The sequence below is a fragment of the Haliaeetus leucocephalus genome, unplaced genomic scaffold, assembly GCF_000737465.1.
Source record: "Haliaeetus leucocephalus isolate CR32 unplaced genomic scaffold, Haliaeetus_leucocephalus-4.0 Scaffold373, whole genome shotgun sequence".
Lineage (NCBI taxonomy): Eukaryota > Metazoa > Chordata > Aves > Accipitriformes > Accipitridae > Haliaeetus > Haliaeetus leucocephalus.
Window position 1 is genome coordinate 6,687,634 of NW_010972809.1, and position 15,970 is coordinate 6,703,603.

At 46.4% G+C, this 15,970-nt stretch overlaps 1 protein-coding gene across 4 annotated transcripts in view; it reads right to left on the reverse strand.

Annotated features, from left to right (window-relative positions):
* The window catches only part of RREB1 (ras responsive element binding protein 1), a 126,439-nt gene that overhangs the window by 9,585 nt on the left and 100,884 nt on the right, over positions 1-15,970 (reverse strand). For all 4 annotated transcript variants that reach the window (XM_010573249.1, XM_010573251.1, XM_010573250.1 and 1 more), the window contains one exon: positions 12,794-15,536. In XM_010573249.1, the coding sequence (XP_010571551.1) occupies positions 12,794-15,536 (2,743 nt within the window). The remainder of the gene's footprint in view (positions 1-12,793; positions 15,537-15,970) is intronic.

Below are 15,970 nucleotides of genomic sequence, written 5' to 3' on the forward strand. Positions count from 1 at the left end.
GAAGCCAAAGCCAGGCCATACCTACACAGGCGAGACATTTACAAAGGAAGCATGGCTATGGGTTCCTGCCTGCCGCCTCCTTCCACACGCCGCGTTTGGGGGCAGGACGAGCACATTTGGCTCTCACCGGCAGCGCCTCGCCTTGGCCTGAGAGCGGGGATGAAAGGAAGGATTAATGGCAATCGATGTTGCTCCCTGCTGCTGCTGGAAGGGTCCTTGTCCTTCCTCGGCCACCCACTCCTGCCCCAGCCCTTGCACGGCCCTAACGGTCACACAGGGTCTTCTTCCCCAGAGCACAGGTCTATGTTGGACTGAAGCAACCCTGTAGTCACCGCTCCCTTTAAGCCAAGGGCAGGGGCGAAGGGAAACAAGAGGGAAGAGGAGTTTCCTCCCCAGCCACCTTTGGTTCCTACCATCACAAAGACGTATCTGCGGATGATGGACAAAGAGACAAAAAACGGAGTGGCAAAGCGGCTCCGACCTTGAAGTGACACCAACAGAGAGCACCTACAACGGCTGCTGTACCCCTGCCATCGGTGCTCATCCTCAGCGAAGTGGGGGGCACCTCCTGGCAGGCGTGGGCCACCCTGTCCCATCCCCAGCGAGGTCAGGGAACACTCCCCGAGGGGACGCGCGTTAGGCCAAAGAAAAACCGCAAGCGCAGCACGGAGGGGGTTCATTAGGGAGCGGGGCAGGAAGCCATGTGAGCTCTGTTAGGATGGAGAGGAGGGAAGAGCAGGAGCAGACCAAGATGGAGAGAGCTCCTCTTTTACTGTACCCAGAGAGATGTTTTGTAACTCTTTGCTGACCAAACATAAGACAGCGGATGTAGAATAAGTTGGTTTTTCAACAGGAAATATCAGGAGCAAAGTGAACAAGGGCAATATACACTGGTAGCACTCAAGTAAGAGCAAGCCAAAACCCGAATGTATTAAAACTCCCAAATGCAGAAGTCCCAATTTTCCCCTGATTTTCCCTAACTTTTTCTTCTTCTGTTTCCAGTATTTCCAAAATTATACTTTTTTTCTTATAGTATATTCATCCTCCAATGAATCATACCTGAACTCCTATCTCCTTTTTTCCTCTCCTCTGTACCCTGGGCCCCTTCCCACCTGTTATTCTGTTCTTGTGTGGCTGACCTGCAATTACATTTTCCTGTGCGTGAGAGAGACACTCCAAGGCATATGTGGTCCACAGGTAAGTGGTGTTGCCTTACTAACACAGGCACACAGATGAGGTCGACACCAAGAAAAACAAACGCAAAGTTTAAACAACATGCCTTCACAAAGCGCAAAGACCACTTCAGACCCCGGGAGCACAGATTTACACAGGCTTTCTCTTCCACAGCTGGCCCACCACCCCTGAATGAAAACATTCAAAACTCCGGCAGGGATGTAGCCGTGAACATGCTGACACGCATACGTGCCTGGGTAAGCGCTCTTCCTTCTTACCTGCACAAACCAGACTTGCCATTTTCTTCGTCAAGAAGGAGTTTCACAGGCCCCTTATGAACTTCATGCATATCGTAAAGCGGCAGTCCCCGACTAGTCGAGCTGCTCTGTGGTTACCTCCAACCTGCGCGGTTGGTTTTGCAGCTGGTGAAAAAGCGAGCTGCTTTGCACAAACCCTGGCTGTTTGGGGATGGGTGAGAATCACCCCAGCTCTGCTGCAGCCAAACTGGAATAGCAGAAGGGGAGCTGCAAAGGTGTGTGGGAAACATGACGGTCGTGAAGACAGCCATGTCAGGTCTGGTGTGGGACTCTTCCCGCAGTGCAAGGGACGGCTCCAAGAGTAGTCTCGCACTGGCAGCTGCTCCATCCACTCCAGCAGAGGTTAGTCTTGCCCTACACTACTGGTTTTCCCCTGCTTACGTGCAGCAACAGAAACCTTGCTGGCCACACAGCTCCAGCAGGCTTGTACCTTACACAAGGAGGAGGATTTTGACCAAGTCTTCAGATCTGGGCAAACATCCCTCCAACAAGGCCAAGCTCCTCTCACACAGGTAATTCGTGTTTCCAGAATTTTGCTGACTTGCAAGTGCAGAGCAGTTGCTTGCATCCAGGCAGTGAGGAAAGCAGGGTGCGCAGGAAAGGCCTGCCATTTCTTTCACCCCTTTCCCATCTTTCACTTACTAAGGTTGTAAAATGCTTTCCGGTCTATTTGTTACCCCACAGATATTTATGCTCAGCAAGTCAAGAGGACAAGAGTGGAGAGGTCTGCTTGCCAAGGCTCCCTCCCACCGCCACTTCTTCAGCAACCGTGGGAGCAGAATACATTACCTTGTCACGCACAACCAGAGTTTGTGTCACTCCCCCAAAGTGAAGATAAGAAGGTGACCCTATTTGATGATGTCAATTCTGACACCAGAGTCAAAGAACATGGGCAAGGTAAGGGAGAGAGAGAAGACGAGCAGGGAGGTAAGGACGTACAGAGGAAGGCAACACGCAACCACTGGTAGCTCAGCTGCTGCCTCATCAGCTCCTGGGAAAAAATGAACTTCTCAGGAGATATATTCATAAGCAAAACCTCAAGGACTCCATCTGAGAATCCAAAAACTTTTCCGCTTGCATGAAAGAAACCACTATATAGTTGCAGCCAAAATCATTTTTCCTTCGAACTGTGGAAAGAAAAGACTGTTTTGCTCTAGTCTATTTACAATTCAAGTTGCAGTTTTCAGTCAGCCCAGTCAAAAGACTCTGCTTAATCTTTTATAGGTGGCAAGAAAGAAAGAGGTGGCAAGAAAGAAAGAGAAACACAAACTGAATTACCAAGAGACACACCAAATGTGGAAAGTTTCAGGTTAAAGAGCAGATACAGATCAAGGCAGTGAGGTTGCTGGTTTGATTCTGTTTTCCCGTGGTTTTCTTTTTTCCTGGAACTAAGGTGAAATAGAGAGCAGAGCCTGAGATGCTAAGGAGTTGTTAGATAAAACAGGATGTTGTAATGGAAACTATTTTGTGACTTTAAAGCAAGCGTTTATTGCCAAACATTCCTGACATCCCGAGAGAAGCGTTAGAAAACCCATCGCATAAATAATGCTCAAACTTGGAGCAGACAAAGCACTGGAAATGGATGTTTTACAAGCAGTTGGCATTATCAGTCAGATGAGCCGACAATTTACTATTTTCCCCACATTAACTGAAATAACCCCAGCTAGTCTTACATTTTACAATAGCCACAGCCACCACTAGGTGGCAGCAGTCTAGTAAATTTTGGATTTTTTGGACCCACTCGCACAACGCTGCTTTTACTTCCATCCACAAACTGGAGAACATCTTTCCAACCTGAGGAGTCAACCTGCAAAATTTGGGGGCTTATCTTTGTCCATTTTTATTGTAAACACTCTAAACACTAAAATTTAGCCACCTTCATTACATCACATGCACACACACAAGTTAAATATTTAGTTAGCCCACAGTTGAGGAAGCTTTGGTCATATCTGCATGCCTTTTGAAATGAAAACATTTGAGATACAAAAGGACTATTTACAGTAAATGGAACTGATTATATCTGGAGGAAAAGGAGAAAACCAATTCTGCAAAAAAAAAACCCCAAACCACTTTTTGCCTTTGACACAAGGTATGATCCCCTAGTACCTTCAAGAGAGGAGCTGAAGTCACTGACACAAAGAAGAGTGTGTCAGGACTAGCTCTGACTGCACTTACCAAGTGGAAATCTACATTGAAGGGGCAGGGGAAAAACCCCAGACTTTTAGCTTATGGTGAATTTCACTGTTTAGTGGAAAGGCAGTTTGATGTAAAGCTGGCAATGCAATCAGCAAGTTATACACCATCTCCTCAGCATCTTCCAAACAGCTCTAGCACTCTGGCCAAACCCCCAGCGGCAAGCAACTCTTGCTTTACCCTGAGCTGCAGCTCTGGAGTGGCTGTTAAACTTTGCCTGACACTGAAAATGCAGTTTCAAGCCCTTTGTCCTCTAGGAAATACCCACAAATGTAGTTCAGAGGTACAAACAGCTAAAACAGTTTGGAAAAACAAAAAGTCCTCCGCTATACCCAGCGCTCACATGATTTCTGGAGGGATCACAGAGTGGCAGATATCTAGAGCAAAGATGAACTCTGCTGAACACCAATCGGAAAATTCGCTGTTGAGTATACTTACTTTGTCAATATTTGCCTAGTTAGCACAGAGCAGTTGTGTTCGACCCTCTCACATTAGGGGCAAGCCTCTTTAAGAAAGGGATCTTTCCTTAGCAAAGTCTCTTTCTGAATTACGTAAGAGATAATCCCTCACCCCATTCCCACCCCACATCTCTCCTTCGTCAACTGTATTTTGTTGCAAGAAGGGAGCATTCAGAAAGCCCTAAGGAGACAAAGGCAGGGCTGCTTTAATGTGATGAAAGTGGGCGATTCATCAAGTTGTTCCACAATTTCATTGTATGCCTCTCCGCCAGTACACGTCTCCCCCGGTCTGACCGCTGTGAGCCGGGCGAGATGTCCTCAGTTTGTGTCAGGTGCTTCAGACCATTCCCCTCCTCTCCATGCAGCAAGGACATGTACAAGCCCCATCACTTACACAGCCTGAATCCCATTCAAAACCACCATCCTGTTTTTGTTTTGGTGTAAAACAAGACTAAAAGAAACCCTCTATAAACTTGTTCCCAGTGACACTCTATTGAATTGCACTTCCTGTCTTACACCTCATCTTAAAGCTTCACTTCATTTATGGCTGACCAAACACCATCCTACCATCTCCCTTCATTCCTTTTCCTTCTGGCATACAGTGCAATCTGGACGATTATTCACTTCCAAATAGAGCCCTCACATGGGCTCTGCTTGTGAGCCCCAAGCATGCTACTCACCCACCTTTTAAAACCAGCACAAAAAGAGAAACAGCCCCATTTTAAACTAAGCCACAGTTTCAAATTGTCAATTTACTTCCACTGATTTTGAAATCCGTTTTTCTTGGACAATGGAGGGAGACCGCAAGTCCAAAGCTGTTGAATGATTTTGGACCATGATTAAACACCACTTGGCGAAGCCAGTTATAAACACTAAGCTGTGCTATAAAGTGCACGCACTAACTATAGCAGTATAGGATCTGGGCTCCTTCCTTGCTGTCTAAAGCTGCTGTCTGAAGACACAAAGCATTTGACAGCAAAGCCAATTTCAACAGCATCTATCCCCAGCGCCTCCCAGGAGATGCTGCCAACCCCACACCTCAGCTGCATCAATGCGCTCTTCCAGTGCCACACCGCCAGCCAGATCCGGGAACTGATCTCACGACTGCTGGTCCCTCCCCTTGCCCTTTTCATTTTTTTGGGCAGCTGGGTCAGCTACAGCTGTGGGGATGAACAGCTGGGAACAGGTTGAGCCAGTACGGCCCAGAAGTGCTTTGTGTTATCCAACCGTGGCCCAAGGCTCTGTCTGCCGGGGGCAGGTCGAACCACTCTGACCAGCCCAGTGGCAGCTGCTAAGAACAACATCTATGTTCCACCAAAGTCCTACCCATCCTACGTGCTGCACCAGTGCTCACCTGGGTGGCTTTATAAGCTCTTGCTTCCTCACCCCACTGACCAGCTGAGCTGTGTTAGGATCCCTCTGACTACAAAGAAAGTTTTCAACAGACCCAAGTAGGATGTTTTAGTTTCATTCTGCCATGAAGATCGTCAGCGTTGAGCACTTTCGGAGCCCTTTCTGCAGACTTTTGTTCTGCAAGGGGATCATGTTATAACATGAGTCTTCCTCTCTCACGCTGTAGCCATCTGCTGTCTGCATAGGCAGGATGAGCCCACGTGACACCCCAGATACCGTGCTACAGCCCTGTGAAGTTACAGGCTGTTAACATGGTAACAAGCCAACTTAGTCTCTTCGTGATAGGCAAGATCAAATCACGTCGTAACATGTCCCCAGCATGGCAGATTTTAATGCCAGACTAGTACCGAGACCTGTATTACTACATTTGAATCACTGCAAGGCAACCTGCTGTATTAAAAGAAGAAAGGATGAGAGAGGCTGGGAAGACAGCAGACTTTCCCAAACAAACCAGAGCTTAGAAATGTAAGAGGAAAATCCTGTGCACTCTTTTGTGCAATCTGATCAGCAGCTACCCTGAGGTTGAGAGTAACAACTCATTTGTAATTTTAACTACCCTGACGCACAGAGCCAACTTCTTGCTGCTTTTAGGTTTGTCACTTCAACAACTCTCCCGTGAAACCGGCTCCAAGTGACACAAAGTGACCCTGTCTCTCCTGGAGGTGTGAACACCTTACAGGAATGGCTCCCCTGTGCAAACACTTTTCAGGCAAGGGACATGTACCACCATCTGCTGAGCTTCCTTCTTGCATCCATCCCATTTGGTCGGCACAGAAAAACCCTGAGTGACTGTGCTCACCCTTGGTTTCGTGTCAGTTTGTCCCTTCTGACTAAATGTCACTCACCTGCCTACAACAAAGCTTTGTGTGATCTGACAATCTGCTTCGCTGTTAAACTCTCAAAATAGAGAGGGCAATATCATGGCAGGTGAGCTTCAATGCAGACGAATAGAAAGTGAAACACCTCTGGAAAAATAATCTAAAACATGCCTATGTGATGCCGAATGTGGTACTGGCAGGTAGTCTCCTCCTTCAGGCAGGAGGTCTCGGAGCCATCGCTGACAGCTCTCCAGGATCACTGGCTTGGCCTGCAGCAGCAGCCAAACCAAAGCCAAGAAACACTGGGTACCATGAGCAAGGGTATTGAGAGCAAGACTAAGGGTGTCCCTTCGCTGCTGCATAAAGCCCCGGCGTGCCCTTGTTTCAGGTGGTGTGTGTCCTTCTGGTCTCTACGCCACAGGAAGGAGATAGTCGTGTTGCAGATGGCACACACCAAACCTAATCCAAGCGATGGGGCAGCTGCCCTGTGAGGAGAGACCAGGAAAGTTCAGGCTTCTTGTTTTGAAGGAGAAGAGGGTGTTACGATTGAGGTTTATAAATCGTGAAGGCAGCTGAGAGGGCGCACACAGAACTGCAATTCACCAAATCCTGCCACACTGGAACTAAGGGGGGCTCTCTGAAACTAGCAGAGGATCAGCTGAAAGCAGATTAAAAAAATAGTTCCTTACACAGCAGGTAGTGAACTTCTGGAGCTTGACACCAGATGAGGTTGGAGGCAGACAGCATCAGCGGGTTCAGAAAGCAATCGGGAGAGACTTGCAGGCAGCAGGTCCATAAACAGGTAGTAAAGGGAGGAGACAGGGATGTGCCCTCTAACACACAACCCTAACGCAGCAGTTGTGGATGCTGATAGAGCATTAAGAGGAACAGACTGCAGGAAGTGGCCAGGCCCATATGCTCACCCTAAATTGCACATCCTACCACTACCATCGGAGACACGAGTACTTGGCTGCACGTACCACTGCTCTAACGTGGCAGGGCACTTCTCACGTCCTTATGCTTTGCTGGTCTGCAGCGTTCACTCCAACCAAACACAACTTGGGCTTGCTATTCTGAGCAGCTGGGAAAAACTGCGTGTGCCACTGTGAGATCCAGCACCCTCTTCCGTAGACTGGGGGATAAGCACATTTCTCCTCAGGCAGCAGCCAGCAACTCCAGGTTTGTGCAAATTCTGTTAAATTTGGTAGAAAAGACAACTACACATTTGTGACAGGGGAATGGCTTTTGGCCTGACACAGGAAAAATGTATGTCTTTCTGTCCTTCTAATGTGTAGTAAGAAACTTCTTTGGTTTTTTTCCTTTTCCCCCTTTACTGCTTGGTGACCAACTACAACATCCTGACTGCAAGCTCCTCAACAGCAGGCTCTCTCCTGACATGTCTATCACCCGTGTGAATTTGACACAACTTCCATCAAAGTCACGGGGCATCTTTCCATTGACTTCAGTGGAATCAAGCCTGATATGTTGAATAAGCAATCAATTGCTTCCCCACAGGAGAAAGTTTTTCATGCCTGTAATTCATTTCAATGACTAGAACAAGGGAAGGGACTGAGCGTAGGAAGAGTTGAAAGAAAAGCCAGGATAATTCAGTGCCATGAGGAAAGCTGACCTGCACGACATCTTTGTGATAAAGAAAGAGATTTTGAGGATAGTCACTTGTAAAAGGAGATCAGCTCTCATCACACCTTCCGCCTCACACCCCAAACCTCTGAACCCCCCCCCCGCCCCCCCAGCCAGCAGCCTCTTTGATACAACATTGTGGATACGTTTCTCACTTTAATCTTCCGCAAGTTGGTTCTGTTCTAATTAACATCTCAACCTGTATGAGGGATTCCCTGCATCTTATAGACATCTCAGGCACTGTTTCTTTCTCTTAATTTTCTTCCAGTGTCAACACAACTTTTTAGAAGCATCAAGGCACTGCTTTTTGTAGGCTTTCAAGTCACCCTTTCTTTTTAGATGCCTGCTAAGTCAACCATAAATTTCTGGTTAGGAATACCACCACTTTCTGCACTTTTATTTGGCTTCATTCGCAATGCAAATACAAAACAGAACTTCAAAGTTGAGCAGAAATCCTTTTGCTTCATGATAACCCAATTCCTTTCCACATTTCTTTTCAAGCATGCAATGACAGGATTAGCTGGGGATTAATTACCTGAAACTCAGCCTGCATCCCAGGTCACAATTTTCTCATATTTTCAGCCTTTAAAACTTCCCCATCAACCAAATATTTGTCATACAGACCAATATTTACAGCAGGTAAGATATTCTTCTTTCCACACAAATGTCCTAGTTAGAGGTCTCAAAACCCAAACAAAAATCCTGCTCTACTGTGCAAACCCCAATCCTCCCACCCGAAGTTACAGTCCTATTCCCAAGTGGAAACCAGACTGCTTTCCAAAAACGTCACCTTTGAAGGCACAAAAAAGATCATTCAAAAAAGCAGTGTCCTCTGCTTCCTGTATTGTCCCTTAAAGACAACTGCTCTTCTGATAAAATATACTTACTCACTGGAAGGTAACCTAAACAGGCAGTTTAAGCGCAATGTGATTTCATTTTTTATTAACTTTTTCCGTAAGAATGGTCACGGCCTGGATTAAAATACATTTGTGCCTACATATTGACTCAGAACTGACTGTAAAATTTGGTTAGCAGCACAGCAGGACTTGTCTAGGCTGGACACTTCATGGAAGCCAGTCATTTGAAGGGAGTCTTTTTTCAATATAAAGGGTCATCTAAATAATCATGGCATGTAAGAAGATCATTCCTTAATTAAGGTATCTCCTGCCACTGTTGTCCTAGGGGAAACACATAATCACCATGGTAAGGAAAAATGTTGCAAAGTAAAGATGTCTACAATTTCACTTCTACTTAAGTCATAAAAGCAAAGAATAAAAATGCCTCCAGTCCTTTTTTTTAATGACTTGTGTCCTCTGATTAACAGGAAACATTCAGGTGCATGGGTTAGGTATAACTGTATTCTATTTATTTATTGCTTTATTTTGTTTATAGATCTTTTCTTGTCCAGTTCATTCCTATTGTAACACCAAAACAAAACAAAAACCTAACCCTCTTCTGCCACTAAATCTCACTTTCTGCAAAAAATAATCTTGGGCCAAATAAGGTCTGGCAGTATCACTGAAAATATCCTCAAGTGATTCTTTGCAAATGGATTTACGTTATCGAAAACAAACTAATGGTCAAAAAAGACCATTATTTTAATTTTATATTGAACCTAGTCTGATGCACATGCCATAAAGGAGCAAAATTAACTGCACCACCTGCAGGGCACATCTTACTTGCTGCTCTGAGAATGAAAAAAGTCAAGAGCAGGAGAGAAGAGCAAAAAAGAAAGGCAAATGGAGTTGAACATAGACAAGTAAATTAAACAATAAAGACATCAAGAGAAAGAAAGTATTAAAAGCAAGTGTTCAAGCATGTTCAAACAAAACACAGGTACTGTGTTAAATACTGTATAAAACCAAGCTATGCCAAATTCCCAGTGCCCCACTTGTGAGCTTTGCATTAAAATAAAAACTGGTGAGGAAGGTGTATGCTTCTTCATGGAAATGCTTTTGAACTAAAAAACACATGGTGGTGTTGAGGCAAGAATAAGCAGGGCAAAAGCATTCACGAGAGAGACTTTTGGTTGCATGAGGGATGTGGGTTACTGGTAGCATGTGCGTTTTTGCACTTTCACAAAAGGTAAATGTGATCTTGACACCACATGGAAGGAGTCCTCCATGTTGAAATTGTATTGAACATGAAAGGCACACTTGCAATAATCTTTTCACATCTGTATAAACACAGTAGTTTAAAACTGGTAACATATAGATACTACTTAAATGCTCAAAATTATATACCCTTTCCTCAATCATGCTCACTCATTATTAGCTTAGACCACTTACATAAATTAATCCAACAACAACTTCCCTTCAAATGGATGGAGAAGAGCTAGTTGCCACTTTTTAGTTCAAATGACTGCCTTGGTTTTTTGATAGCAGCATACTACAGAAACCTAGGAGCATGGACCAGCCTGCCTGCAGTGATTCCCTATGGTGCAGACATGCAGCATGCAGTTTGGAAGCATATCAAGAGGACTCCCAGCTACCCCATTCACATCAGCCTCTGTGCCCCTTCTCTCCCCAGGTCAGGGAGCAGTCATCAAGCCCAGACTATAACGTTGCCCTTTTCTCTTACAACAAGATTAGTGAATAGAATTTTTTCTTAACTCCTTTTAAAAAACCAGAACTATCTAACAAGTCACTGCCTGTGCAATAGGTGGGGACAAAAACAGTGCATTGCACTATGACACTAGACGTCTCCACCAGAGAACCAACTCGCCCACCCAGAACACAAACCCAACAAATTGCTGTTATCTATCGCGCAGCTGCCAAACGCCTCCCATGCCACCAGCACCTGACACTCACCACAAAAACACAGGGCTTGCTCCACCTGGATGCATCCTAGCGCCTGCTTTGGCACCACCTCCCTGGCCTAAATCTCCTCTACCTTCCTAGCTTACCCTTCCCTCTCCCCTCCAGTAAGCCTCATCTACACTGCTGCCACAGGGGAGCTGCTGCCAACTCCCAGTTTAGAAACAGAATGCTAGTGTCACCTGAAAGGAGATGCCCCAAGGCCAGTCAAAGCTTGCTATGGGGTGGTCCTCCAGCAACAAGTCTCCTTCAACACTGCTCTGATGATATTAGAAAAGAGCTCAGTATTGTCATTGCCAGAGCACATCAACTGCAATCTGATTATTGCCACTGCTGTAGTATCACCAAAAATCTTGTATCTGCACTGAGGATCCAGCCCTGCTACAGCCACAGTTGCTTGCCTCCCTTATGGGGATTGCAGCACAGGCTTTCTGAAAGGATGGTGTCTCCTTCCAAGCCCGGTGGTGGCAGGGGCGACAAGTTTTACCAGTGTAACTCATGGCCGAGTGCATTTTCCTGTCTTCATTAAGGGTTTACACCAGTGCTGCTACCTTGGAAGTCTGCCACCAATAAGCAGGTCAAACCCCTTAGTCTGGGAAAAGCCTCTCTATTGTTTTCTGTCTCATGAACAGTTCTTCAGTAACTATATATTTTTTTTGGAGAGCAGGGTGTTAGAAAACAATTGATACGAATAAAGAGCTCTCCTTCACCATGGAAAGTAAACTGTATGCTTAATAAGATGAAATAATTTGGTCTCTGTGGGCCAGAAAACAATAGCCTCACTGTTGCACTGATACCTTGCAAGTTATGTCCTCACGTCACCCAAAGCAAACTGTAACAGGGACCGCTCCACAGCTCCGATTCCCTTTAAACCTCTTAGCTAACCTATTTTACCTCTTCATGACATGAATCAGTTGCTCCAGGAAACCTCAATTCCTTCAAAAAAATGAAGTTATCTTTGATGAGGCTGTACTCAATTCCCCTATGTTTCTTAAAAATATCCCTAACTTTTACTCCTTACACCAGGAGTTGAGATTGCAATGAAGCAAATAATATCAGCAACTGTGACTGACTTAAAAGGGAGCAACAGCAAGTAGAGCTTTGTGTTCTCTCTCTCTCTGAGCAGGATGAGAATCTGCTAATTACCTTATTACAGTGTGGGTGGAAAAAGGAGTGAACTTCAAATCAGCACACTATTCAACGCAGTATTCCCTTTATAGCGAAGAATGAAAAATAACCCCAAATCTAAAATAAATCTCCCTTCCCAATTCCTCCTTTTGTTTACACCAGGTTTGAGGTTACTTACACAGTGGCACAATATTAAAGATTCCATACACATCTCCATGCCTTAGAGCATAAGCCCACCTTTAGTTGTCTAGCACCAAGAAGAAACATTTCCTAGAGGCAAGCTACTACAAAATGCTCAGGATGATGTTTCTTGCATCCTCCTTCTTTGATCTGTCAAATAAAAGCCACCGCAAGAAAAAAAATGCTAAACACTGTATTATTTTATTTTCCTGCCACAATTCTATACTTACTTGCTCTTATTTTTATGGATCTTTTTATCGTTACTGATGCAAACAAACAGCCACTGGAAGCAGCCAAACAAACATGTAAGGCACAATGAAATATTTAACACACACGTTCACCTTCAAGGTAAGACAATATAACAGAACACCTGAAAGCAGAGTCTTTTCCCAGGTACACTAAGTTATGCCACTGAAGTCAAATGGGTTTGAGCAGTTCAGTTTGCCCCCTTGATATGCAAAGGCACAGAGATTATTCCATTACTGAAAAATTTACCACCACCACTATCCAACAGCAACGGCTAGGCACTTGCACAATAACCAATACCATTCAGCCATCAGAGAGAGGTAAGAAAGGAAGATTCCTCCATGGGGAGGCCCCTCCTTGAGGAACATCCTCAGGGGCTACAACCCACCGTGAGCACAAGGCGCTCTTACCTGTGTGAGTGAGCATGTGCCGCTGCAGGGAATTTGCCCATGGAAAGACTCGAGGACAGTAAGGACAGGGGATATTTTGCAGGCAGTCTGAGTAAGCGTTCCTCTTCCCTCTCAGTAGCTTATCTTCGGCAGTTTCCTTCTCATCTTCACTTGTTCCATTTCTGCCGCTGTCTTCCTTGAAATTGTCAGTGGACTGCAGAAATGGGCTGAATTTATTAGTGTCTGTGGTAGCCAGCATCTTCTCTATGCTGGCAAACTCTCCACTTGACTCCAGATCCACACCACTGCTAAGCTTAGGCTTATTTTTCGTTCCTTTCTTTCTACCTCTTTTCTTAGTCAAGCCAGCATCAGCAATGGGAGACTGCTCTGGATCACACGCCTGAGTCAGGTCACTGGGCAGGCTGGAGTCTCTCTGAACAGCGGTCACGATTGTCACTTTTGCTTTGGCATTCCCTGATTTGTCACACCCAGTGGAGCTGCTCACTGCCTTGGGACTGGCGTCTGCAGCCTCCGTTTTCAGCAAAGCGGGAGCAGAAGACACAGATGAAATGATCTGTGCGATGGAAGCCAACGGTGGCAGCTCTTTAGTCACTGGAGGCTTTGGCAAGAGAGGTGGCGGTGGTGGTTTAGGCCTCAAGGGTCTCAGCAAGGCAGAATTGCCAAGGAGAGCTGGGGAAATGATCGGGACAGTCAAATGCAATGAACTTTTCAGTGGCTGGGGATGTCCGACAGCCCTGTTTTGTTCTGAGTTCCCATTGGCACCAAAAACCAAAGGACACTGCAGACAGTTATAGGCTTTATCACTGTTCCCAGAAGCAGCCAACTCTTGATTCCTGGCTTCACACGGGACATCATCTTTATCCTTCTTCAGGGCTTTGGGGATGGACAGGTCGATAGGCTCCATGGAACAGTCATAGAGGGACAGGGGAGAAGAGCCAAACAGGTTCTCCTGCTTCACTTGCACAGCACTCAGGTTTTTGTTCTTCTGAGAGAAATCCAACGGCTCGTCAAAATCCATCGGGAAGTTGCCTGCAGGTTCAAGTTTGATGGGAACGTGAGATGACGTTCCAAGCAAGAAGCCGTTTTGTGGCTCCAGGAAAGGCGTCATGGGCTTGCGGTCCATGTAAGTGCTGTCCTCCAATAAAGGAGGGTCTGTCTGGCTTTCCTGGGCACTGCAGTCCACCGCTAAGATGTAATTCTCAATCTCCCTTTCTTGCACATGCAAGTGCTGCTTGAGGATATGGTGAATGCAATTTCTCTTGGCCGAAAAGGCTGTGCCACACTCCTTGCACTCAAACGGCTTCTTCTTCTGGCAGCCACTGTGTGTCCTCATGTGAATGCGGAGGGCCCGGTAATGCTTCAGGTCCTCACCACACAGCTTGCACACAGTGTCTGGGGAGCAGAAGGCATCCACCATTTCTGCGGCATTGCTGGTAACATATTCAATATTCTTCTCTATATCCTTCCTGGTCACTTTGAGGTGCTTCTTTCGCAGGTGCCTCTCACAATTGGCTTTCACTGTGAACGGGTAGTGGCAGATTTTACAGATGTAAGGCCTCTCCCCGCTGTGTGTCCGCAGGTGCCGGATCAGCGCTGCCTTGTCAGCTGCGATGTAGTCACAGATGTTGCATTGGTATGGGGAAATACCCAAGTGAGAACGGATGTGAGCTCTCAGGACACCAGAGAAAGCAAACACCTGGTCACAGAAACGGCAGGGGTACAAAACTTTCCTCATGGTTGGGGCTTTCTTGTTCGCTGCCCCTGCAATGATGGCTTTGAGGTCTCCTTCTGTGACCTCTTGCTTGATCTTGGCTTCCATACTCAGAGGCAGGAGAGCTTCGATGATGCTGTCCTGCTCCAGCTGTGTCTTCATCTCGTGCTGAGTTAAAGGCTCTACTTTGGGTTGGAGGAGCAACTGCGAGGAAGGACTCGATTTGGCTCCTGGCTGGGGGAGGTGAGAGTTGGAGGAGGACTCCACCGAGTTCTTGATCAACCTCAGAGGGGGAGGTGGGAGGCTTGGGCTGATGCAGCCAGGGGAGGCTTGCTGGGCACTGATCAGAGGAGGAGGTGTAGAGGTTGCGACGACTGTTCGGGGCGTTACCAAAGGCTTTGGCTTCAGCGGTGGCATATGCTTGAAAATTGACTGCACAGGGACAGAAGGTGCCTTAGAAAGTGGAGGAAGACTGATTTGAGGAGGAGCAGAAGAAGCCATCTTCAAGATCTGCTGAATGTCTGCCAGCTCAATGGCAGACTCATTGGAGATGGGTTTTACCACAATACTGCTGTCAGGCTGGATGATAAAACCCTTCTGGAAAGGCTGCAGCGAGAGGAGCTTTATGTTTTCTTTTGTAGGGGGAAGGACTGAAAATGACCCTCCCATAGAGGCAGCTTCCAGAGGAGAGAGGCTGAGCAGACTGGTGCTGCCGGGTTCCTGAGGTAGGTTACTCTTCAGTGCTCTAAGCCGCATTTCTTGGACTTCATCTTGTGTATTGTCCTCTTGCTTGACAGGCTTGATGTCTTTGGTGTACTGTAGGCCCAAGGATGCCATGAAGGCTTTCTGGTCTGGGTTCTCACTGGGTGGGGTCATGGACTGTGGCTTGTGCTTGTCTTTTCCCTGATCCACCACGTGAGTTTCTGTGTGCAGTTTGAGCGCCGAAAGCATGGGGAATGCCTTGTTACACGTCTCGCAAATAAATCGATGGAAGTCGCTGATGCACCTTCGCAAATTAGTTTCACACCAGACCTGCAAGACATGCAAAAATATTTAGAGTGGACATCTCAAACTGGAAAGGCATCACATGCTGCTGCAAAACAAAACCAGTTCACTCTCTCTTCCACTGCCCAAGTTAAGGAGTTTAAAGCAGCCACCATCTACCTGGCATGGAGATATTCCTGCTCCACAGCCTTTAGTCATCTAAGTGCTGTATCTGAATTAGGGGCTTATTCTGCAAAAGTTCCCTTCTATAAAGGCAAACTCCTTCAGAAGGCTATTCAGACCCTCAAATACTTTTCCATCCTGAACTTCCCTTCCAGAAACCTCTCTCACTTCACGGACAGGACAGGAGCCTCAGTAGACTATACAGCAAACTTCAGTAAGCTGGGCAGTAAGACTACCTCCTTTAGCTTTATTACTCCAAAGAAACTAGGGGGGGGGGGGGGGGGGGGGGGGGACGGAGG